Source organism: Scyliorhinus torazame, chromosome 18 (assembly GCF_047496885.1).
Source record: "Scyliorhinus torazame isolate Kashiwa2021f chromosome 18, sScyTor2.1, whole genome shotgun sequence".
NCBI classification, from domain to species: domain Eukaryota; kingdom Metazoa; phylum Chordata; class Chondrichthyes; order Carcharhiniformes; family Scyliorhinidae; genus Scyliorhinus; species Scyliorhinus torazame.
In genome coordinates this window covers 37,340,826-37,366,765 of record NC_092724.1, presented here as the reverse complement: position 1 = coordinate 37,366,765, position 25,940 = coordinate 37,340,826, and the positions used below count along the sequence as shown (strand labels likewise).

Below are 25,940 nucleotides of genomic sequence, written 5' to 3'. Positions count from 1 at the left end.
TTCACTCTCCTCACTGACCAACGGTCGGTTGCTTTCATGTTCGATAATGCACAGCGGGGCAAGATAAAAAAACGACAAGATCTTACGTTGGAGGATCGAACTCTCCGCCTACAACTGTGAGATCTTGTATCGTCCCGGGAAGATAAACGAGCCTCCTGATGCCCTATTCTGCGGCACATGTGCCAACGCACAAGTGGACCGCCTCCGAGCCCTCCACGAGGACCTCTGCCACCTGGGGGGTCACTCGATTTTTCCATTTCATGAAGACCCGCAACCTATCCTATTCCATCGAGGAGGTCAAGACAGCCACCAGGAATTGCCAAATCTGCGCGGAGTGCAAGCCGCACTTCTACAGGCCAGAGAAAGCGCACCTGATAAAGGCTTCCCGTTGCTTTGAATGCCTCAGTATGAATTTCAAAGGCCCCCTCCCCTCCACCGACCGCAACACGTACTTCCTGAAGGTGATTGACGAGTACTCCCGGTTCCCATTCGCCATCCCCTGCCCCGACATGACCGCAACCACCGTCATAAAAGCCCTCCAGGTCCTCAAGCCTGCCCCACCATTCAATATGATCATGGCTGATCTATGTCGGCCTCAACTCCTTTTCTGTGCTATTTCCCCATAACCCTCTATACCTCAAACTATCAAATATTAATTCACCTCAACTTTAAATACTTCTAATGATCCAGCCTCCACCACCCTCCGAGGCAGAGAACTCCAGAGATTCACCATCCTCTGTGAAAATAAATTTCTACGCACCGCAGTTTAAACTGACCGGCTCTTTATCTTGTAGCTATGTCCCCTTGTTCAAGACTCTCTTACTAGTGAAAACATCTCACCATCTACCCTGTCAAGCCCCTCACTCTTCTAAACTCCAAAGAATACAGACGCACACTATTTCGTTTCTCATTATAGGATAACCCTCTCATCCCAGGAATTAGCAAGGTGAATCTCCTTTGGACTGCTTCCAATGTTATTATATCCTTTTCTAGGTAACGGAACCAAAACTGTACGCAGTATTCCAGGGGAGGCCTCACCAACACCCTTTACAATTGCAACAAAACCTCCATAGTTATAACTCCAACCCCTTTGCAATAAAGGCTAAAATGCTGTTTGCCTTCTTCACTACTTGTTGCGCCTGCCTACTAGCCTTATGTGATTCATGCACTAGACCACCTCAATTCCTCAGTACTTAACTCACCTGCAATCTCTCTCCATTTAAATAATAATCTGCCTTGTAAAGAAGGATAGCATCATCACAGAGTTCCCAGCTCTAGCTTCGATACGGCCCAGAGCATGCACAAGGTGGTGGCCTTCAGAGGTCGCACCGTGCTTCATGGCAGACGCAGCCCGCGGACACAGCCCGCAAAAATAGTCCCCCCCTTCTGCCAGCTCGCGCGCCCCAAACCAACCCCCCCCCGCCACACAGTGTCCCCAGCCCCGAATAATGCCCCCCCCCCACCCCCGCCCGCGGATCGGCCCTCTCCCGACTGTGGCGACACTGGACTGAGTCCACAGCCGCCACGATGAGTTCCCGAAGGATGAGACGACGAGAGTCCCGTGCCGTCGGGAACTCGGCCGGTTGGGGATGGAGCATTGCGGGGCGAGCCTCATGCAATGGCCTGTGGTCGTGGATACGGCATGCAGCATACTCCTAGAGTACGCCACTTTTCAGGGGCCGGAGCATCGCGAAAGCGGCGCCACCCCTGATTTGGTCATCATCGGCGATTCTCCGCTCCGTCGCCGAACACGATTTTGGCGTTGGGGATTGGAGAATCCATCCCTGATTATTCTTGCCCTTATTTGAAGGGAATAGAATATGGAGTTGCAAGGAAAGTAGGCAGAGGCTTGGAAGGTTTAAAGTAAAATTGGGCATGAGATTGTAGCTAAAGCAGAGAGTCAAATATGTTTTTGGTGGTGGGGGAAGTGGTTGCTGATAGCAGTTTTGAAAAGGAGTGGTATCGCACCTAAGGAGAAGGAATCCTTTACAGTGTAAGCTAAAACTGGAGCCAGGAAGTTGAGTTTTTTTTAAAAACAGGAAGTAGAATTGAGCTGTCAGCAATTCAGTGGGAATGGGGAAGGGGGAGGTGGATCTCATGGGTGAGACGACCACCATGGCGGAAGATGGACAAGAAACTAGAAAGACAGGGTCAATCCTCCAGGTCCCAATTGACTTGATGGGAAGAGAGATGGTGGGTGGTGTAGTAAAAATCTTAGAATTCCCCCCATACCAAAAAGGGTCAATAAGATATTCTAAATGGTGAACAGGGATTCTCATTCCATGACTCCTCTGCAGACTTAGGTGGGTGCTATTCAGGTCAAACTATATTTTCAAATTATACCCTGGTATAACCCATATCTTCATAGAAGCATTTTATCTACTTACCACTTAGTGGCATCAATCCTGGGTCCCGGGTTGCTAAGTAAGTAAAGTAGACTTTGTAATAACCACTGTTTCAGGTTAAAACTTTTAAGTTATTTTATTATTATATTTTTTCTTTTAAAAGATGCAATCACTGTCTTTACAGAAAAGTAAAAAGATCTTGCTTCTGGATTCTCCTGGTTGGTTGAAAAGACCTTCAGGTCCACCTTGACAATCTCTCTTCTTTAGCTTTTGGTCTTCCTCAGCTGGATTCGCTGTTCCGCTCGGTTGCTATGTTCTATTCTTCCCATGACCGAGCTATGAGAGCTGATTCTGGGGGTTGTCCCCTATTTTAGGGTTTATATACCCCTTCTAGCAGTTATTAAGTTTATATGTCATTATCGTAAAGTAACTTTATTTACTCTTGATTGTACAAGATACCTTTAATCTGAATTGTTTCTAACACGACTATGTATTCATATTGAGCATGACTTCAGCTCATCTATCTCTGATTACATTGTTTCCTTTGTGATGTTCAAAAGTGCTTTGAAATGAAATGAAATATGAAATGAAAATCACTTGTCACAAGTAGGCTTCAAATGAAGTTACTGTGAAAAGCCCCTAGTCGCCACATTCCAGCGCCTGTTCGGGGAGGCTGTTACAGGAATTGAACCGTGCTGCTGGCCTGCCTTGGTCTGCTTTCAAAGCCAGCGATTTAGCCCTGTGCTGATCCCAGAGGGGTGTTACATCTGGTTTCTGTCATTACTCAAGTTGCTTTATTAACAAATATGCCCCCAGCTCAGAACTCTGACTCCGATTTGGGTCTAGCGTGTGTTCCCGTGGACACGTTGTCTCCAGCTTCCCATATTCACCTGGTGTCAGCAGAATTTCACACCTAAACATTTGTCACCCAATGCAACTGAAGTTCCTAGCCATTCTTTTCTAACTGCTTACTAAAATAATTAACTTCAAAGGTGCAAAATATTGCTTTTTTCCATATAACTAAAAGTTCAATCTGCTGTGACTTAAAAGGCATACATCAGTTTTACAGCTTGAATAGTCACAAGCTGTTTTCTTAACGCCTGTTTGATAAAGGCGATCTGCATTTCAAAACCTTCTTTTGCAGCTGCTGTTAACCCTTCGTGGGATTTTTCCCTACATCCTCTCATGTACTCTTAGGTCAGGTATTGCCAGACTTCCATGTTTCAAATGACATATTTTCCCATTTTTTCTTTTACAGTGGTGAAGCACCAATTGCAGCTGAATGGATGGTCCCAATCTTAGTGAGAAAGTCCAAGGTACCTGTTTTTGGAGTTATGGAGAGAGGAGCCAAAGGAAGGAAGTTTAAGATGACCATTGAGAAAATAAGCGTTTCTTTCCAGAATGATTCTGGAGAAAAGCGAGGCTTGATAGTGTTTGGCATAACAGCGCATGATCAGGTTAAAGACAGCTCATCCAGTTGTACATCAGGAATGTTCAATTCTTTCCCTAGACTTATAGATGCAAAGATAGGAGCCATAGTACGGTAAACAGCCAGGCTGGAAGGGAGGAATGTTTTTTTTCTGGGGACAGTTGCATAAAGGTTGAGGTAAATGGGCCAAATTGACCGCTGCAGTGGAAAATGGAAAGCCAAATTCTAGACACATGTGAGTTTGAAAGTATAAATAGAAACATAGAAAATAGGAGCAGTAGACCATTCAGCCCTTTTAGCTTGCTCTGTCATTCAACACGATCATGACTAATTCTTTATCTCAATACCATACTCCAGTGCTCTCCCCATATCCCTTGACGTCTTTAGAGCATAGATTAGAAATCTATTTTCTCCTTCTTAAATATATTCAGTGATTTAGCCTCCACAGCCTTCTGTGGTAGACCACGGGTTCACCATAGATACTTCTTGATTAATAAGGGGATCAGGGGTTATGGGGAGAAGGCAGAAGAATGGGGATGAGAAACATATCAGCCATGATTGAATGGTGGAGCAGGTTCAATGGGCTGAAAGGCCTAATTATGTTCCTATGCCTTATGGTCTTATGATATCTGAGTGAAAGTTTCTCATCTCAGTCCTATAAGGCCTCCCCTGTATCCTGAGACGGTGACCCCTTGTTCTAGGCCCTCCCTAGCCAGAGGAAACAACACCCCTGCATGCAGCCTGTCCAAATGGTAAACGGTTCAATCAGATCCCCTCTCATTCTTCAATGTATGTCTGCTGGACAAAGAGAGATTTTGATGAGAACTGTAGGGTAAGATTTGGCGATAAGGTCCACACCTTCCATGTTCTGGATGGGGCAGGAGGGGAGGCTTCGACAGGGGTTATCTGGTACCACCATTGAACCAAATTTCAGTCAAAGTCAGAATATCATAATCAGGCAATTATGTTGACGCCGCCAAGTCCAAAACAGAGTGACATCGGTGGTGGCGCTCCAAAGCCGAGAACAGACCCCCAGAGGCGCTGGCTTCGGCGTCGTTTGCTGGAGCTGCAGTGGCGCTGGGCGCCCGAAGGGGGGCGGCGGTCGGGGCGGACCCGCCGTCAAGGCTGCAGCGGCGCTGGGCGCCCACAAGGGGGCGGCGGTCGGGGCGGACCCGCCTACGAGGCTGCAATGGCGCTGGGCGCCCACAGGGGGGCGGTGGTGTGGGCGGACCCGAGGCTGCTAACCCCCCCCCCCTGCCAAACCAGGTCTCGGCAGTTTGGCGCGGTTGGAGCAGGCTGAGCTGAGCCAGGTTTTCCGTCCGTTGCTTCTCATTGAAAGTGGTTTCGGCGGCCATTCCCCCCCACACCCTCCCCCGAGTCATGGACATGAAGAAGAGGATCAACCTGGAGCTGAGGAACAGGACTCCGGCGGATGTAAGCCGGGGCTGGGCGGCGGGTGTGAGGCAGGCGGGCGTGGGGAGGAGGGGAGCGGGAAGCGGCTTCCACCCGGACCGCATGGTCGGAGCGGGGGAAGAGAGATAAACCTCTGGGCGGCTTTTAAATTTCCCGCCGGGCGGATGGCGGGGCGTTGGCGGGAGCCTGGGCCTTTCTGGATGGCGGCGGTTTCAGCTCTCCCGCCGGGCGGGGGAAGGCCCGGCGCTGAATCGGCGGTAGTTGCCCCGTTTTTTCTGCCGCCGGTTTGTGAATTTGGGCGCCCCCCTCCCGGGAGGGGGAGGGGGAGGGGGGGGCTGGTTTAAGTCGGCCTTCTTCCCTCCACGTGTTGGGAAGTGAGTGCGGGGAGGGGGGGGGGGTTGCGCCCGGATTGGGCCCGATTTCCACATGGGGCGCAGTTTACCCCCCTTTCCCGGGGGGGGGGGGCGTCGTGGGGGGTCTCCTGTTTAAAACCGCCGCTTCCTGATATCCCGAGTGTTCAGTTCACCTCTTTGTGCATCTCCCATTAAAAGGACGGACTTTACGACACGAGTTCACCTCCAGCACGTGGATTGTGAACGTTGCCTCTTTTTTTTTAAAGGAAAAATAACCAGCTTGTTGACTCAATCCCTTTTCTATCTTCGCAGAAACCGGACATGACCTGGACTTTCATAGAATATATAATTTCGCGCCATCAATGCATCGGCCACTGCTCACGCTAACGGTTTCAATAAACGTTTAACTTTTTTTTCTCCTTTAATCGCCACGACCTTTCCCTTCCCAAAATTAGCACCTCCGATCACTGGTTTCATCCACTCGCCCTGGCGTTGTTTAAAATTAACTGAACAGCGCGTTTGGCGTGACCTTCCAAGTCGACCCTTTTGCAGTGTGAGGATGTTCAGATTTCATTGTGAAAAGTTCATTTAAAAGTAGCTCCGCTTAGGGTTGGTCTTTTTTGGGGGGGTGGAGGAGACGACACAAAGACTCGCACTTTCTGGGCTCGCATAATTAGACAGTGTAAACCAGCAAAACTGGTCTGGGCACTGAAATAATTACCTTGGTGTAAAATGCGTGTACACTCTGTGATAGGCATTGAATTTTTATTGGTGAGAAAGGAAGATGTGGTTAGGCCAAGAATGGAAAGGATACTGCAGAGTGGTTGGCAATTGATGAACGGTGGCTTAATCTTGGGGCCTGCGTGGCAAATCTGGTCAGTATTGCCCAGTCGATTCCTCGTGTGGGATTTGGTGGGAGGTTATGCAGGTTGACTGACAAAATGTGGAAACCCGCCGCTATGTTTGAATTTTCGAAGCAAGAATGCAGTTTCTATTTGGCTGATGTCGACTGCTCCCACATTTCCACTGGGGCTCGTTACACTTAACTAGAATGTTGTCTGGGTCACTGTCCGTGTGGAATTTGCACATTCTCCCCGTGTCTGTGGGTTTCACCCCCACAACCCAAAAATATGTGCAGGTTAGGTGGATTGGCCATGCTAAATTGGCCCTTAATTAGAATAAAATAATAATTGGGTACTCGATTTATAAATTTTAAAAAACTAGAATGTTGTTACCGGTGTCTTGAGACTACCCTGAGGTATCCACCGGCTATGAAAATTATCAAGTATACTGATGGCCACTGCATGCTCTCCGAGACCACCTGGGCACGGATAGAACCATGATGAGAGACTGGTAGCCTCTATGGTGGCAGGGGGCAGCAGAAAAATGGAGTTAATGTCATCGTGAGGTCATAGAATTTACAGGGCAGAAGGAGGCCATTTGGCCCATCGAGTCTGCACTGGCTCTTGGAAAGAGCACCCTACCCAAGGTCCACACCTCCTATAACCCAGTAACCTCACCCAACACTAAGGGCAATTTAGCATGGCCACTCCACCTAACCTGCATATCTTTGGACTGTGGGAGGAAACAGGAGCACCCGGAGGAAAACCACGCACACACTGGGAGGATGTGCAGACTCCGCACAGACAGTGACCCAAGGTGGAATCGAACCTGGGACCCTGGAGCTGTGAAGCAATTGTGCTATCCACAATGCTACCGTGCTGCCCTGATTGATCCACATCACCTGGGGAGATCCACGTCACTCTGGTGGATCCACATCACCCGGATTGATCTGCATCACCCTGATTGATCCGCATCACCTGGGGAGATCCACATCACTCTGGTGGATCCACTTCACCCAGGAAACCCACGCACACACGGGGAGAATGTGCAGACTCCTCATAGACAGTGACCCAAGACGGGAATCGAACCTGGGACCCTGGAGCTGTGAAGCAATTGTGCTATCCACAATGCTACCGTGCTGCCCTAAGGTCAGCCATAATCTAAATTTTATTCACTGGCGCAGCAGGCCTGATTGGCCTACTCACCGCCAGCATTACAGGATGACGTAGTATGTGCAGAGGTAGCACTGGGGTTTACTTGCACAGAACACCAAGAATATTCCTGTTATTCACCTAGTCCAAACCGCGCTACATCTTAGAGCCAGGTTATCCAAAAGCAGTGGTAAGGATTCCGGCACTTGGGATCGAGGCCCTTGCTGGGCTGGAGTCTGAGGTATTAATAGATACAGAGATGCCCATTAGTGAGCCAATCTAGCTGCTCAATCATTAACTGTATTGCTATGGATTTGTGCCACTTTAGAGGATAGTCACTAGTTGATCATTTAAACAACTGGCAAATGTTCTTTCATCTGTCAATGGATGTCACAAATTGAGATTATCATCTCAGGTACAGGATTTGAGCTAAGGTCCTGTTCTTAACCCCAGGTAGATTTAAAAAATGCTATAGTATGATTCAATAAGGTGAGCGAGTTCTCTGTCCAGGGCATGTATCCCTCAACCAAAGTAAATTATGAAACCATAGTGATTGTACTTAGAAAGTAGTTCAGTGAGTGTGAAGCATTCTGGCAATTTCTGTGGCTATGAAAGTCGTTGTTCCTTTGTTCTAGGTAGGATGCGGATCCAGAATTCTTTTGGGGTGGTAAAGTAAGCAGCACAGCTCAATGTTTTCCAAATGTGTGCGTCAATAACCACATCCTGACCACAACATGGGCATACATATGTCCACCAGTTGTAGAACATCAGCAGCTACTTGCCTTTGTGCAACCCTGTCGTGGTAGGTATTATGGCTAAAACAGGTTCCAGTGGCCATTGTGCTAAGACAGGCTTCAGAGAATTGGAAGAGTTTTAAGCTGGACAGGTTGTGACCTGCTGACTACTTTCCAAGTTCAATGTCTATTTGAAGACTTGGTCCTTATGAGCTGTTGAAGTTGTCAGACCTGGCTCAATAGTAGCTCACTTGTCGAGTTAGGAGGTCATAGGTTCAAGAGCTACTGCAAGACTTGAGCACATAATCTGAGCTAAGTGCAGCACTGGGGAAGTACCAGGTTTGCATGTGTTATTTCCTTGGGTTGAGACTGCAACCCAGTCTACTTTTTTACATTACCAATTAAGGGGTAATTTAGCGTGGCCTTCCACGTACCCTGCACATCCTTGTGTTACGGGTATTAGACCCATACAGACACGAGGAGAATGCAAACTCCACATTGACAGTAACCCGAGGATCTAACCCGGGTCCTTGGTGCTGTGATGCAACAGTGCGCCACCGTGCTGCCCCTCACCCAGTCTAATTTTTAAGGACATAAAAGATTCCCCAGTGCTTTTCCAAGCAAAACAAGAGGATTTTGGTGTCCTGGTCAATGTCTAGCCAGAAACCCGCACTGCCAAAAATCTTTTATTTGACCGTGTATCTCACTGCTGTTTTGGCTCCTTTCTCTGCTGGCTTTGTTGTTTCCCCCTATTGCACCTGCACTTTAAGTGACTAACATTTTGGGTTGACCTCCGATTATGAGCGGTGCTGTCAGAGCAAGTTATTTTTGTTTCTTAAATCTAGGTGCTCGTGAACAACTTTTGGAAAACGACATATCCACATTGGCAGGTCATTGTACCCCCTTGAATCTAATTCCCTTTTACCACTAATCAATTTTGCTTTGTTATGCACTGACAAACCCGGATTTCACTTCAGTTTGTGTGAAGCAATGGTACTTGTCAATGTGCTGATAGGAAAAGAAGCAGACTTTTTAATGTTATATCTGTATTGGTATACTTTCTATATGAAACAGTGGCTGAAAGATAATTTTCTACACTGGAATAAAAGGGTCATCGACTCCTACCAGCACCTTTGTGCCTCTAGTCTAGAATGTTGCTCCATTCTTAGTTTTCTACCCCGTGTCCAGTTTATTACATAAGTACTTCCTTTCATTGCTGTAACATTGTCCAACTCTCATTAGTAGCCTCCACAAACTGCAACTTATCCAATAGCCGTACCGATAGTCCTTTGCTCCCACCTCTAGATTTTTTGATTTCTTGGTGGATTTACTGCAAAGTGCCTCCGCAATCGCCAGGTATACATGCTACTATGCACCCTCTGTTTCTCCAAGATTAAATTGCTTCTCATTCTCCTCTCTGATAATTCTTATCGAAAGCATTAACCAAGGAAGGGTGGTAACCAATGACTTTCACTGCTATAAACTGCTACAACTGCCACCAAATTATACTATCAAAATATATAATTAATGTGTAGATTTTAAATTTGTTTTGAACCCATGCGGTCACAGTTACCAGCAGGGGGCAATGTAGACACCAATCACATTTATCAGCACTGATGTGGAGATGCCGGTGTTGCTGGGGTGAGCACCCTGAGGAACGAGCAGCGCTCCGAAAGCTAGTGACATTGAAACAAACCTGTTGGACTTTATCCTGGTGTTGTAAGACTTATCACTATTTATCAGCACAGCACTGTTCCCCCAGAAAGCACTGAACAAAGTTACAGATATCTCGTAAAAGGCTGTCTATAGTCTTTGTGCTAAATCTCCCTACAATTGGTTTTTTGCTAATTTTGTCTTTCGTCTTCGCATCTCCGACATGTTGGCCCATACCTTCTGGTTCCCCAGCGTTGTGTTTAGGGGGTGCCCCCATGATGGGCTGGAAATCCCTCTAGGATGTTCCCACGTGTGGGTTTACCTGCCAATTGCCCAGAAGTGCTGACTTCTCTGGACAATTGCTCTGGGCTAGGAACCATCCAGCAGATGCGATTTAAATCACTAACTTGGGATGGGTCTGTCAGTTTTACTCTGGCGGTTACTCTGAAAGAGTTAGAACAATAAAATCACTTCTAACTCCAAATTAACTTTTTTCACAAAAAAAAACAGCCTTTCACGGGACATCACCCACACACATGACTCCTAGACCGACCCGACCCCCAGTTCTCCCACTCCTTGTCTGAACCACTTAACTTTTAATTGTCCCTTTATGGCAGTTATTGCCATAAAAGGAGGGTGTTCCTTACCTCTGCACCCTACTTTCTCCATGTCAATGCAGCCAGGGGTGTACTTCGCTGCTCCTGTCTCGCCTAGCTTAAGGGAGGAAAGTTGGGCTAGATGGGGGCTTTGGAATCAGTGTGGGTGAGTCCGTCAAGATTTGCAGTCTGCTGAAGATTCGAGAAGCTAGTAGGCCACTGGTGTAGTTCCAATTTATAGTGTTCTGGCCTATCTTTTATTTATTTTTATTTTTAAATTTATTCTCCTTTTTCACATTTTCTCCCACATTTACATCCATCAACAATAAACAATCAGCAAGATATGTCAGTTCCCATAATAACAACAATCCCATCTACCCACCAGCCCCCGAACCTCAACCCGCATGTTTACATAAACAAATGACAAAAAGGAATCGGGGATTACCCGTAGTCACCCTTAATCTTACACAGCTTCCCCCCCACCACCACCGCAGGTCTCCAGCTCCTACCGTCCACTGCCTCTTGTAAAACTCCTCCCAACCTCGGTTCCTTCCCCACAACTTTCCACCCCGGCTAGACCACTCAGACCCTGTTCTGCCAGGCTCCGATGGCCGCAGCCCCTCCCCCCACCTCACTCCCGTTCACTGGCCGGCTTAAACCAGCCAGAGTGGAGGCCCCCGCCCGGGTCCCTTTCCCACTTGCCCGGCCCTAGGAAAGCCCAAAGATCCCCTTTTAGCGCACAAACCCCACATATCCACCTACGCCCCAAAGAACTCTCATTTCGAGTGAAAGTCCCATCCCTTCCCTTGTCCAAATATATACCACATTGGCTCCTTTAATCTCTACACCCGCGCGCAGTGATACAAAAAAGAAGAAAATACAGTCATGAGGTTACATCGGCACATGCTCAATTTGTCAGTTCTGCCACAGTCCTGCTTTCGCAAACTCCTCCGCTGCTTCTGCCGTTCCAAAATAAAAGTCCCTGAGCTTGTAAGTCACCCTCAGCTTCGCTGGATATACAGTGCCGCACCGCACCTTGCTTAATGTACAGTGCCCTCTTCACCCGGTTGAAGGCAGCCCGCCTCCTTGCCAGCTCCACCGTAAAGTCCTGGTATACACGTATACCAGCTCCAGCCCACTGCACCACCCGCTTCTGCTTGGCCCAGCTCAGGACCTTCTCCTTCACCCTATACCTACGGATGCACAGAGTCACTGCCCTTGGCGGCTCCACGACCGATGAGCCCGATCCAGTTCATATCGGGAGGGATCCTCCCCCAATAGTTTTGCCAGCATCGCGGCAAAATACTCAGTTGGCTTCGGTCCTTCAACTCCTTCGGGCAGCCCCACAATCCTCAAATTCTGTCGCCTGGATCTGTTTTCCAGGTCTTCCATTTTTCCTCGCAGATCCTTGTTAGTATCCATCACCTTCCGCATCTCTTTCCCCATCGAGGCAAGTTGATCACCGTGCTGCAATAACGTCTCCTCCACTTCCTTCAGCGCCTCCCCCACTGCGCTTGCCACCTCCGTCCTCACTGGAGAAACCGCCTCCTCCACCAGCAATCTGCGCCAACTGCTTTTCAAATTCCGCAGCCATCACCGTAGTTATTTCTTCAGCCGTAAGCAGTGCGGCCTTCCCTGGTGCTCCAGCCTCCATTTTTCCTGGTGACCCCGCGGTGACCTTTCCACTCCCCGACGGACCTCCAGCTGTTTTTTTTCCGGCAGTTTTCTTGCTCACCCTCGACATTTTTCTTTGTTCTTTTTTTCCTCCTGTGTCTTCACTGTGCCTCCTCCGTGCCTTCTCCCTGCTTCTGCCGCCTCCGCGGACCCTGGGACCAGGCTTGAAGCCCCGAAAATGCCGTTGCCGAACGGGAGCCCTCCATTGTGCGGCCACCTCCCGCCCGCCGTCATCGGAAGTCATTCTGGCCTATCTTTAAGCTACTGTGGCTCCTATGCCAAGAATCTTGGGCCTAAAAGACACCTAAATTGTAAAACATTTCTGTCATGCCTCACTAGATGTCAAGATTTAAATAAAAGTTATGTGTTGCATTTAACTGAACTGTGTTACATATTTTTGAAAATACTGTTGGTTTTTCTCTTGCAGGTTAAGGAGCTGGTTCTGGATAATTGCAGGTCAAATGATGGCAAAATTGAGGGACTGTCTGCAGCATTTGAGAGCTTGGAGTTTCTCAGTATGATCAACGTAATGCTGACATCTGTGTCAAATCTCCCAAAGTTAAATAAACTAAGAAAGGTAGGAACTTGAACACTCATTTTGTGGGTAGAGTTGATCACCCTAAAAAGTCCAGCAACTAATGCAACACTTCTGATTTACTGTGCCGGCTTGCAATGAATTTGGTGCAATATTCCTGATGGGCAGCTTTCCAATAAATATATGTTTTAACTAGAGTGATCTTGAGTTCTGAACATGGTTATAAGCCGACACAGCTGAATGTACTATGATACACATCTGTAGTTATTTAAACTTCCAATTAATATCTGCATAAACATTTATAGTTAATGTTTATTTTGATGGTGGTGACTGATAATCATAGATGTGTTAGTTAAAGAATCATTCTCCCTGTGTCTGCATGGGTTTCACTCCCACAACCAAAGATGTGCAGGTTAGGTGGATTGGCCACTCCAAATTGCCCCTTAATTGGAAAAAAAAATAATTGGGTACCTAAATATATATTAAAAAATATTTTATTAATACATCTGTGTACGACTTCATTTTTCATTCTGACTATTACGCATTGAGTGCTTAATTTGGAAGCGGCTGATTCTTGAGGTGACTGGTTGTGTTGTTGCTAATATACATTTAGGCACTTGTGTTACATTCAAGTTCATGCTAAATGCAGACATCTATAATCTTAGGTGTGGATGGTAAATCTCCAACTGTGCTGTCGAATTAAAGAAGTGTTAAATGGTTCGTCTAATATCCTTCAGCTATTCCTCGCAAATGTTCTGTTACTATGGATGATTAACCTACATATCATGGTCCTTTAACTTCTTTTGATGCTATTAGGTGCTTTGGTATTGTATTTTTATTCTCAAGATGTGGGTGACACTAACATTTATTGCCCAGCCTTGGTTAGTTTGAGAAGCTGACAAATATTTTAACGGCCAGCTTTCTTGAACCACTACAGTCCTAGTCATGGTGCCAAGTGGGGAATTCTGTGATTTTTGACCCAGTGGTGATGAAGGATCAGTGAAATATATCCTTGTCAGGGTGATATCTGACTTGGTAATGATGATATCTGACTTGGTAATGGTGTTCCCATGACACTACTGCTATTGGTGTGTTTGTGTCGCACATTCTGTAGTTGATGTATACTGCATCAATGATGCAATGAAGGGACATTGAGTCCAGTGGCAAGGACACTAATCAGTTGATTGCTGTGTCCTAGTTGGCAATTCTTCAAAAACACAATCCAGTTTCTTTAAAATTTGAGGAGACAGTGTCCAGCTGTTAATCTGTTTGTGTTGAATGCCATTTATCATTTGGCTTAAACAGGTAAGCAGCAAACACAAATTTTTTAATGTTTCACTTCAGTTTTTGGTTTTCTGGCCAGAGTTCATATTCCGTCAATTATACTTTACAATTTGACAAATTAAAATATTTATTTCCATTAGTTGTCTCATAAAGTATTTTATAATCGCGTCAACATTCCTGCCACTATTCGACTGATCGAAGCTTCAGAATGTCCCCAGTTACTTTGAGAAGTTCAGATCCTGGTAATATGTCCCAGAGTGGCAAATAAGAGCTGGCCGTTCTGAATTGTATAATAATCTTTATTGTCACGAGTAGACTTACATTAACACTTCAATAAAGTTACTGTGAAAAGCCCCTAGTTGCCACACTCGGGCACCCGTTCAGGTAAACAGAGGGAGAATCCAGAATGTCCGCCTAACAGCACATCTTTGGGGGCTTGTGGGTGGAAACCGGAGCACCCGGAGGAAACCCACGCAGATACAGAGAATGTGCAGACTCCACACAGACAGTAACCCAAGCCAGATTCGAACCTGGGACCCTGCAGATGTGAAGTAACTTGGAGCATGCCAGTCTCGTTTTCCCTTTGAACCACCTTTTATAACCTCCAGTATTAATAGTTCTAAAAACCTTAATTATTTAACACACAGTATAACATTGAATCAAGCTCCTAACTGCCCCTTGAGGATAAAATCAGCATCAATTATATTATTTTGTTTAACCGTATACATGATGGCGTCACGGAGGTTAAATATCAAGAGTATATTTAAACTTGATGGCTAATAATCACCGTGGACAAATTTCACACCCCAACATTAGGTAGGGCTGACTTTTTTAAAACAGTATAACAGTTACATTCAGTACAGTTTTGTTTACAGTTCAAATGTAATGCCATTTTAACCTGGGGCTTTCAGTCTTATTCCTCTGATCTGAGCACAGATGTAAAATATCATCTGTGTAGTAGATTGGTTGTAGACCAGAGAGTGCCATCCATCTGATGTGCTCAATTTCACCTGGAGATGATTTGTTGATAATTACAAGCTATGGTTTTTGACATCTTTAATCATCCTATCCTTTTTTAAATTTATTGTTTTATAAATTTAGAGGACCCAATTCATTTTTCCAATTAAGGGGCCATTTAGTGTAGCCAATTCACCACCCTGCGCATCTTTCGGTTGTGGGGGCGAAACCCACGCAAACATGGAGAGAATGTGAAAACTCCACACTGACAGTGACCCAGAGCCGAGACCGAGCCTGGGACCTTGGTGCCGTGACGCAGCAATGCTAACCACTGTGCCACTACGCTGCCCCCTTTGATCATCCTATCCTACCAATTACTGTAGACAAATTGTATTCTTACAATCTTTTTCTTCAGACATGATTCCTAAAAGCTTTAAAGATGACCAGCCAGATTCTACACAAAATTGTGCTTGGTTTTTGATTGTCTTTACGACTCCAATTGGTTGTAATTTGAAGCTATTTGCGGTTACTGTATTATTGGCGTATTGACAAACCAGAATGTGCACACTACTTTTAAATGAGCTTGTGCAGATCTTTTCTGCCTTATCGGTGACCTATATTTAAAAAATGACTATCCATGTATTTCAGTGCTTTGGTAGGCAGTGAGCAGCAAAGGGCCAGTGATTGTGGCTTGCTGCAGTTTTAATTTTTAACAAAATAGTTCAACATTGTGATTTACAAATATTGCAATCTTAATTTTTCAGCTTGAACTAAGTGATAACAGGATATCTGGGGGTCTTGAAGTTCTGGCAGAAAGGACCCCAAGCCTTACACACTTAAACCTCAGTGGAAATAAAATCAAGGATATCAACACTCTGGAGCCTTTGGTAAGAAATTAGTAGTAGACGCGGGGTGAAGCCCTGAATACTACATGCAGCTTGACAAGACTTAGCTGGTTAGAATTATGGTTATTACAGGTCAGCAGTTATCCATTGCTGTTGAGTGATACACTGAGCGGGAATATTTCAAAACGGTGGGTGGGGGCACTTGGAGCTACTGACAACTCAGTCCAGCCTCGCCTCCTGGACCAAACATAGACACCTGGCATCAGCTGAGTCTGAAGGCAACTGTGTCTGATTAACTTTTCCATGTTTATTTTGAGTATTATTGGTTATAACTTACTGTAATTATTGAAAAAAAACAAGCCTCGTCAGGTGTAAATGAGTTGTCTCAGGAATTGGCTCCCTTCGTTGGAAACTTAATTCTGGTGATTTACAACTGGATTGCTGGAATATCATTTGAAGGTTAGAAAATATAATTCTAGGCCAAATTTCGCGAATACAATACGGTAAAGGGCACCAACACTGGAACGATGTACATTTGACACCTAGTGGCTGCATTTAATCTATGTAATCTTTATTAGTGTCATAAGTAGGCTTACATTAACACGACAATAAAGTCACTGAAAATCCCCTTGTCGCCACACTGTGGCGCCTGTTTGGGTACACAGAGTATTCAGAATGTCCAATTCACCTAACAGCACGTATTTCAGGACTTGTGGGAGGAAACCGGAGCACCCGGAGGAAACCCACGCAGACACTGGGAGAACGTGCAGACTCCACACAGACAGTGACCCAAGTCAGGAATCAGAACCTGGTATCCTGCTGCTGTGAAGCAACAGTGCTAACCACTGCCGTGCCGCCCATCTGTTAATTGCTTATCCCCGCTATGGCCACTAATATGCAGTAACTTGAACACAGGCTCTTTCAAAGTCTGAGCTCCTGCAAGGGCCATCTTTGTGGCCTGGGGTAATGGCATTTTTGTGGACAGTTTTGTTCTGTGGAACAGGATTTGAATGGAAAATAAAATCTCAATTTAAATATCCAACTCCATTTTAGCTCCTTGGGTAGAGAAAGGGTATTTTCTTGCTTGTGTTAATTAGATGGCCTGGTTTACTTTGGTGCTTTGTGGTGTGTTAATCAGGGTGTTAATTAGGTGGCCTGGTTTACTTTGGCGCTTTGTGGTGGGGAGAGAGGACAAAAAGGAGACGAAACGTACTTAAAAGACTTATGCTCTCACTCATAATTCTGAACACGTGATAGAAATGCATTGGAGGACTAGGATAATCTAAAGCAATTCAGGGCCAAGTTTGAAGTGCAAATCAAGTAATAGTAGGTCATTTAGTCTAATGTCAGTTGTGTTAGGATCCACAATTCTGGACCAAATTTGTTACCTTTAACTTGTCAATTATTCTTTAAAATGCTACGTTGTATTTATCAAAACTAAGTTTTGAAGGAATGGATAATTGGATAGATAATGGGGCAGATGTGCAAGTATAAGACTTTTAACAGGTTTTCATTAATATATCTAAGAGGAGTCTTTAGAACTGTTGTGGTATGTGTAAGAAAAGTAGTGACATAGAAAGTTGATGAACAGGAACTACAGGACTCAAGTTAATGGGTGTTGCTCAAAAACAAGGGAGTAGGTGCACATAATGTAAAAATGTTGACGGGTGTGGATAAACCGATAAATGCATAGTATTAAATGCCATTCTTCGATAATGCAATTGGATAGATCCATTTTAAAAAGCAGACCCAGACTTTGGGATCTGAAAATAGGATCATAAGCGTACTGGAACCAATGAGGCAAGATAGAAAAGCATCAGTTAGAACCAAGGTAGAACTTAGTTTTGGGTTCCCCATTATAGAAAGGACATTAATGTTATATGGACAATACAACATACCTGTATAATAATAGATGCAAATGAATCAAGATACTGGGATCAGAGACTATCATGAGGAGAAATTATTTCCACTGGAGCAGGGAAGGCCAAGAAGTGCCATTAGCTTCTCCAATAAAAAGGCTTCCACAGTTAATGACATTGTTTAAATTCTTTCTTCTCCGGCAATGCACTCCTTGAGGTAGTATACAGCTATTGTTATGGAGACAGTGCATTTCCTTGGAGTTAGCATTGTCGTTACAGCAACTACTACATTTCAAAATGATTTTGTTGGCTGGAATGCTTTGGGGCGTTTTGAAATCCTAAGCGCAATATGAATGCAAATCTTTTCATTTTGAGTTGAAGTAACACAGAATCAATTGCATTCACTCATCTGAACATTTTCCAGTTTTTGTTACAAGTGAGCTTTCCCCAAATCTCGTAAATAAAGCCTTTAATTAGCCCGTGATCAAAAGAATATTGTTTTTTAAATTTGAGGTGGCACATCCTCCATTTTAATTTGCATTGCCATAAACCTTTTGAAAATTGTATGTGAAAGAGAAAGTTCCTGCCCAGTTTCCAGGTGAGGATAAATTGATATTTAATGTGCATGGAGTGTTTGTTACAAAATATCAATTGTTACAGTCTGTTCTGTGTAATAGATAGAATCTTAGAATCCCTACAATGCAGAAGGAGACCATTCAAAGCTGCATTGACCCTCCCCACCACCCAGGCACACTGTCCCACCTTGTCCCTGCAACCTCACCTAACCATTGGACACTTAAGGGGCAATTTAGCATGGCCAATTCACCTGACCTGCACATCTTTGGATTGTGGGAGGAAACCCACGCAGATACGGGGAGAATGTGTAAACTCCCCACAGACAGTCACCGAAGGCCAGAATCAAACCCGGGCCCCTGGTGCTGTGAGGAAGCAGTGCTAACCCCCGTGCCACCCAGATATTGAACTTTGATGGGATCCAGCCAAATTGAACAATATCTTATAAACTGCTTTCTCCCATGCTCCTTGGGAATATGGTTGAAATAAGCATGATGTTATTTTCCGAACACAATCACAGATACTCATTTATTTTCTTGTTCAACAGAAGAAACTTCAAAATTTGAGGAGTCTTGACTTATTTAACTGTGAAGTGACTAACTTAAATGACTACAGAGATAGCATGTTCAAGCTGCTCCCCCAGCTCACATACCTTGATGGATATGACCAGGATGACCAGGAAGCACCAGATTCAGATGTGGACGGAGATGGCGACTGTCTAGATGATGAAGATGAGGATGATGAGGAGGAAGAAAATGAAGATGGTAGGTTTTTGCAAAAGGATCTAAGCTGATGGTGTGCAAAACCTGAAGCGCTTCTATAATTTGTATTGCCAAACCAATTAATCTGGTAACCAAAAAACTTCAATTGTCCCACTTTGTAAAGGAGTCTTGGAAGTCTCCTCAGTCTGAAAGCTGACTTAACTAAAGGGTTGATATATTTGCTGATTAGATAATGACACTGATAATTAAATATGTTCCAAAGGAAGTAACCTTTCCCATTTGATTAATTAACTTCTTTGGATGAGTGACATGGCCATCATGTAAATTATTAAATGTAATAAATATTTGTAAATATTCATAGTGCAATGTTAAAATTATGGATAAGCTTTGGGAAATATTTCCTTGTTCTCAGCTGCAAAATTAATTTCTTGGCAAATGACATTCAAAAGCTGAGCCGGTATTTACTCTAGGGATTTATTAATAGGCCCAAATTTTGGAGTTCGCCTGTCTTTAAATAGTGTTGGTGCATTTCAAGATAAGTGTGTAGTCTTGAAATCCACCAATTTGCTTGACTCCAGATATTTGTATGAGTTGGGTAGCACCCAAGTGTACAGTGTGGGGAATTTGTATGAGACACTTGTTCATCTTGCACAATGTGCTGATGGTCCTGAAATTTCAAGAATTACGCAACATAGTGGCCTGTAACTTCCTCCGAGTGATGATCTCCATCGGAGCGCCACTCTGGATGAATATCCTTCTTTGTAATTCCAATGCCCCTGTCTTGCCCAACTTCCTCACTCTGGGTGGGAGAGACCAGGAGCAGCGAAGCACGCACCCCCCACCCATGCCACCAATTATGCCAAGAGTGAGGGTCGGGTCAGGGTAGTGTGGTGGGTCCCCTGGGGGTGGTGTGTGTGCACGGCGTCTTATGCGAGTCTGGGTGTTTGAAATAGTTATACTCTAGAGTTAGAATTTTTGTTTTACTAACTGAGTAACTATCAGGATAAAACTGGCAGAACCATCCAAAGGTAGCTATTTAAATTGCTTTTGTTGGATGGTTCCCACCCAGTGCAATTGCCCAGAGGAAGTTATCACGTCCTAGAGGGATTCCCCGGCATATCATTGGGGTATCCCTAAATGTGTGACTGGGAACCAGAAAGTTGTTAGGCCTATATATTTCTTTGTAGAGTAAACTTTGAATGATTAAGCTGTTTCCCTTAGATTGTAAGCCTTTTTGGTTTAATTTATTTTCAACATGTGTCACAATACTATTTATTTGTACATCAAAAATAGTAATCAAACATTTTTTGTATGAATGTTTTATCTGTGCATATGGTCTTGCCTGTTATTCTCTACTTTTTAACTTTAGATGAACCTTTTTGTCAGCTTTCTTGGCGTTATTTTGCTAGTGGAAAAATGCTTTTGGCTTAAGATGTGGATCTAAAGCCCTGCACTAAATTAACTCACCAATTTCTGTAGTTGAAGAGGAGGAGGATGAAGATGATGAAGAGGGAGAATTTGATGTCTTGGATGAGGAAGATGAAGATGAACTTGACGGAGAAGACGATGATGACGATGATGAAGATAGTGCAGATGAAGATGTAAGTGACTAACCATGTAAAAAGAAACTTGTGATTTAATCTGTTTCTTTTTTTTACACTCCATCTTGTTTCTTCGTTTAAAATTAGTCACAGGTATGTGCAAAGTAATTATTGTTGGGTCCAGTTGCAGTTCAGTCTTTGCATCAACCTCTTAGCAGTCCAATGTACAAACATTAAGCCCATAAATAATCAAACCTTGGGGCTTATTTTGTGTAGGTTATATTCATAAATATTTGCACCCAAGTGTATGAAAGCATTGTGATGCTGTTATTGGTACAGTTTAGCCTGAAACATGAAACTGATTTATTTTTTGTTTTTCATTTAGGATGATGAGGATGAAGAAGCTGAAGATGGTGACGAGGAAAGCAAAGGTAAGTTTTAAGAAACACTTGGCTAGTTTAGACTAGATCAGTTGTCCATATATACATCCATTCTGCATTTAACACCCCACCTACTCACCGTCCTGACCTCTCTGTGACTTTATTGTTGCCTCCTCTTTCCTTAACATTTTGTCTCCTAACCTTAACCCACCCCCCAATATCCAACGGCATGTTAACATATCCCAGAAAATAAGTCTTGACGTGTATACACTGTCACATCCACTTATACCCATTTGATGAGATAAACTTTGACATAAATTTACTTCTTACAAACATTTTTAACTATATCTCTTAACAGTAATCTGCACAAATTATGTTGAATATTCTATGAAAACGATGTATTAATTCTAAACAGACACCTCTGCTTTCATATACATGCATTTCTTGTCATCAGTGCTAACATTTAAATTTCCTGTACAGCAGTTGGCTGGATCACTTGAAGGTGGGAAGAATTGCCGTGTTTCTTCAGTAACTGAAATTTCTCATAACTAAGATAAGATTTTAAATAAAATTCAAAGACCTGCGTATTTCACATTAGCAACACATAGAATCAAAAGAAGTACCAGGAATGCATTTCAGGACAATCTGACGCAGTCCATTTTTCTATCTTTTAATTTGAAGAAACAAAACATTCCCTAAATGCTTTAAGGCAAAAACTTAATAACGACAATTAATTGACAGTAGAGAAAGAAGAGGATGAGTGAAGGAGTCTGTGGGAGGAGGCAATGAGGTGAAGAGTTTGAGGCCTGTTGGTTCAGAAGGAAAACTGATTCCAGAATGACTGCCAATGCCCCTTGACCCCACGATCATCAGTTTCTAGTAATTTGATTAGACAGAGTATTCTGTTCTATCATGACAATAACATTTGGACTATTTTAGTCATCATGCAAGTTTTGCTGTAGTACCTTTGTGTAAAGGGCAAACAACCTTAAATCTATTAACTTAAATTACAGCAAATCAATTTGTATCTTATTTTTAATATGTTTCCAATATAATTTGAATACTCCGCCTCCATCTAGGCTTTCACTGCAACGATCATGTCCTAATATGTTTGAACAAATTCTTCCTTCACAGAAACTGTCCAAGGCCAGAAACGAAAGAGGACCCAAGAGGATGAGGAGGAAGAGGATACTGAAGATGATGAATGAGCCCAATAAATGTATAGACTGTGACTGTGGTTGATATTCGCATCAAGTGACATTCCTCTGAGGCAGTATCTGTAGCTATGGCGATGTATATTTATGAAAAATATATTTCATGAGCTGTTTTGTTTTAAAAGTGCATTTATAATAACTGATTATAACATTTCTGACACGTTGGATAAAGCATCGGATTGCTGGGGGTCTGGAATGTTGCCTTAGATTGGTCAGAGTTGCCACTGTTAAACCAAAGTGATACCATGAAAACTTGGGTAGTGGTGAGTTTTGTTCATCATCTCCCCTTTAACTCCCATAAGAATCAGTTAGTGCCCCTTCCCACCGAACATGTGACTTTTTTAGGCAAGGAGTTTCCCGCCAGTATTATTTTTTTCTTCACTCACACACATTCTTTCTCTCTCTCGCCCCCTCCCCGGGATTGGTATTCCAAAGAGTGATAAAGGAGCTTGAGTAGCTGGTATTTCTAAACCATTAATTTTTTGAAGGGCGCAAGTGCTCCATGGCCTTAGCTAGTAGATTGCTATGACTTCAAACTAATAAGCAGGCTGGCTCGCCTAAGTGATTCTTGTGGTAGGCATTCATTTTGTTAATAACACTCACGAAGGGTAGCAGTTATATGTTATAAAAACCTGTCTCAAACCTACTGCATTCAGTTTGGAGTTTATGCCATTACTGTGCCTTATAGTGTAGTTGGTCCAGCAGACAATGTTTTTGTTAAATGTGGTTGGGATTATTCTGTTGTCGCTGTGTGTTAGGGTGTACAATAAGACAAGCCTGTGCAATCTGTCAGAAATGTCTTTTTTTAAACTCCAGTCTCCATTATTGACTACTTATTGTTTTGGCATTTCCATAGCAACAGAACTGATGCAAGAGTGGTGAGCAGAAGTGTTTTAAGAAGCTGTCTTTTTCAGAAACCTGAGTATGAAAGAAAATCTATTCCATAACTATAATTAAGGTATATTTTGTAGTTGCAATTGCCTGACACTTAATGGTGTTCTAACTTTTGGTGCTGGGCTCATTGTTATCTAATGTTTCTCTTAAAATGGATCTGGTAGAAATGGCACCAGTAGTTGAATAGAAATCCAAAACTACCAAGAACTTTGCTACAGGTATACCAGATTTTCTGAAAAAGGTTGTTCAGTTTTTAATTACAAATGCAAAAAAACCCTATAAAGAGGAAAGTAAATGGCTTTCAATTATTTGTATAAACTCGGTCAACAGTCTCTTTGTATTATAACAGTATATTATGGAATTAGTTCTAGATACCCATTGAAAAATGGATATTTATAAACTCTGGGACTTTTTTAAAAGAAAACTAAATGTTGAGATTAGAAACTAGGTAATTTGTTACTTTTATTTTTAGTGTGGTGTGAATTTTTTAGAGAAAAATGAATTTGAATATAAATTTTCAGTGTAGTAACTTTACAAATGTATTAAGCTTTGAAATGTTGCTGTTCAGGTTATTTCTGTACAGAAAGTAAGTTCAGAAGACCGATTTCATGTTAATGTATCTAGTTTTGTTATAAATTTTCAAAATAAATGGGTTTTTAATAAATAGTTTTTTTTTAAATTTTAGTTGCAGGCCAGCTGTATGTCTCCTGAAGTTGAGTTCATGAGCTAAGTGTTCCCCAATTCTCAGCAAGTGTGGCTCCTGAGTCATCGCTGAGTAAATTTGTAATAACTACAATTTTCCCTCTTGGGGATCCTGTCGGGTTCAGATTTGAAGCTCAATGAAGAGTAAATATTTGGAACTGCCTTGTTATCAGTGATGATGACTGCATTGTATATTCTAAAATAAATTCAAACACTGGGCGAATGTGCAAACTCCACATGGACAGTGACCCAGAGCTGGGATCGAACCTGGGACTTCAGCACCAAGGGGCAGCAGGGCTAACCACTGCACCACCGTGTTGCCCCGACTGCATTGTTTATAGATCAGTGAGGTGCCACATTCTGGCATGGGGTGTGGCATCCTTAATTGCCCTTGAACTGGGTGGGCATTTTAAGAGTCAAGCACATTATTGTGGATCTGGAGTCACATTTAGGCCAGACCAGGATTGCAGATTTTCTTCCCTTAAGGACATGGTGAACAAGGTGGGTTTTTATGACAACCGACCATGCTTTCATAGTCACGATTTAAAAAAAAAACCAAATAAATTTAGAGTACCCGATTTGTTTCTTCAATTATGAGCGGCCAATTCACCTATCCTGCGCCTCTTTGGGTTGTGGGGGTGAGACCCATGCAGACACTGGGAGATGTGCAAACTCCACATACACTGACCCGGGACGGGGATTGAACCTGGGTCCTCAGCGTCTTAAGGCAGCAGTGCTCACCATTCCACCCCCTTCATAGTCACCATTTGACATCTAATTCCAGATTTTTATTGAATTCAAATTTTGCTATCTGCTCTGGAGCCTAGGTCCCTAAAGCATCACCCCGTGTCTCTGGATTACTAGTCCAGTGACAATACAATACACCATTGTCTCCAGTCTCTACCTCAAATATATGTATATATATTCAGAATAAATTTGGACATGCTGGGAGATGAACATTCCTGGTATCTGAGTGTTCTGTATGAGGAGCTGTTTAAACTTGTTTATTTGGTACATTATCGGTTGACTGACAGACAGATAATGTAAATGGTGAATAGTTGTTTTCTAATTGTGGCAATTGAATTATTCGAAAGTGACGGCAATATAAATGTGAGCTGCCTAGTAGAAGATAGGACTTAAGCTACTGGAGTCTAGAAAAATATGCAGCTTAAGTGTCATTGGGATGGGCTGTACGGTGGTGCAGTGGTTAGCACTGCTGCCTCCCGGCACCGGGTCACTGTCCGTGTGGAGTTTGCACATTCTCCCCATGTCTGCGTGGGTGTCACCCCCACAACCCAAAGATGTGCAGGGCAGATGGATTGGCCATGCTAAATTGCCCCTGTTTGGTGTGTGTGGGGGGGGGGGGGGTGGAGGGAGACAATTGGGTGCTCTTAAGTGTCATTAGGAGTTCAGTCTTTGGGTGCATAGAAACATTACAACATAAGAACAGGTGTAGGCTATTTGACCCTTCTAGTCTGCTCTGCTGTTCAACATGACCATGGCTGATCCTCTATCTCAACAGCATACTCCAGCACCCTCCCTATATCCCTTGACACAGTTTGGCCTAGAGTGGCAAAGAATTATTAGGAAACTAGCCTGAGTTTTTTTTTAAGTGCTAGAATCGTACCCTGCATTCAGGCAGTATCTGTGGAGACAAACCGATCGATTTAGCTCAATGGCCTTTCATCAGGACTGGATGATGTGAGAAATAAATGGCTTTTAAGCAAGTGTAAAACCAGGTGCAACGGGTGGGGAGGGCAATGGGAAAAGAAAGCATTAATTAAATGGTGATGGTGCCAAGCAAAAGGAGATGTACAAAGGTTTGGTCCAGAGGTGTAAATGTTTGCTGCAGAGTATGGAGGTCCAGCCACATGAGGCTTCTGTGGGAGAAAGTCAAGTGGGTTCCACGGGGTTCAGGCCATCTCAAAGCAGTGCAGCGCTATGAAGAAAAACAAGCCGTGGCAATATCCTTTGCTTTGATTGACTGCCGCATCATCCTCCTACTGGCTTTCCAACAACACGAGGACAGTTAATGCCCAAGATGGTTAAGCTCAGTGTTAAGGCCAGAAGACAAAAGTGTAGCGCCAAATTTAATTTTAATTAAATGGTGGAATGGGCTGACAAAATTCAATAAGGAGAAATGTGAGGTGATTCATTTTGGTCGGAAGAATGTGAAGAGGCAGTATGAAATCAAGCATACAACTAGCTGGAGCAGAAGGACCTGGGTGTATATGTGCATAAGT

General features: G+C 43.7%; 1 protein-coding gene across 2 annotated transcripts; it reads left to right on the top strand.

Moving 5' to 3' along the window:
• Positions 1 to 5,026: 5,026 nt before the first annotated feature.
• LOC140395126 (acidic leucine-rich nuclear phosphoprotein 32 family member D-like) lies at positions 5,027 to 23,659 on the top strand. Of its 2 annotated transcripts, none has more exons than XM_072482584.1 (7): positions 5,027 to 5,208; positions 12,619 to 12,768; positions 15,732 to 15,854; positions 18,795 to 19,008; positions 20,446 to 20,567; positions 20,893 to 20,938; positions 22,022 to 23,659. In XM_072482584.1, the coding sequence occupies exons 1-7, from the start codon at positions 5,155 to 5,157 to the stop codon at positions 22,093 to 22,095; spliced, it is 783 nt and encodes a 260-aa protein (XP_072338685.1). In that variant the 5' UTR covers positions 5,027 to 5,154; the 3' UTR covers positions 22,096 to 23,659. The 2 variants fall into 2 exon arrangements, with proteins under 2 accessions (XP_072338685.1, XP_072338683.1); XM_072482582.1 differs by having other exon boundaries at positions 5,028 to 5,208; positions 18,792 to 19,008.
• The last annotated feature ends 2,281 nt before the right edge of the window (positions 23,660 to 25,940 follow it).

What these genes read in the sequence shown, in the direction of transcription:
- LOC140395126 (XM_072482582.1), top strand. Translation starts at nt 5,155, where the DNA reads ATGGACATGAAGAAGAGGATCAACCTGGAGCTGAGGAACAGGACTCCG. An exon ending in GGAACAGGACTCCGGCGGAT is followed by an intron (nt 5,209 to 12,618) that starts GTAAGCCGGGGC and finishes TTTCTCTTGCAG; the next exon opens with GTTAAGGAGCTGGTTCTGGA. An exon ending in AAGATAGTGCAGATGAAGAT is followed by an intron (nt 20,568 to 20,892) that starts GTAAGTGACTAA and finishes TTTTTCATTTAG; the next exon opens with GATGATGAGGATGAAGAAGC.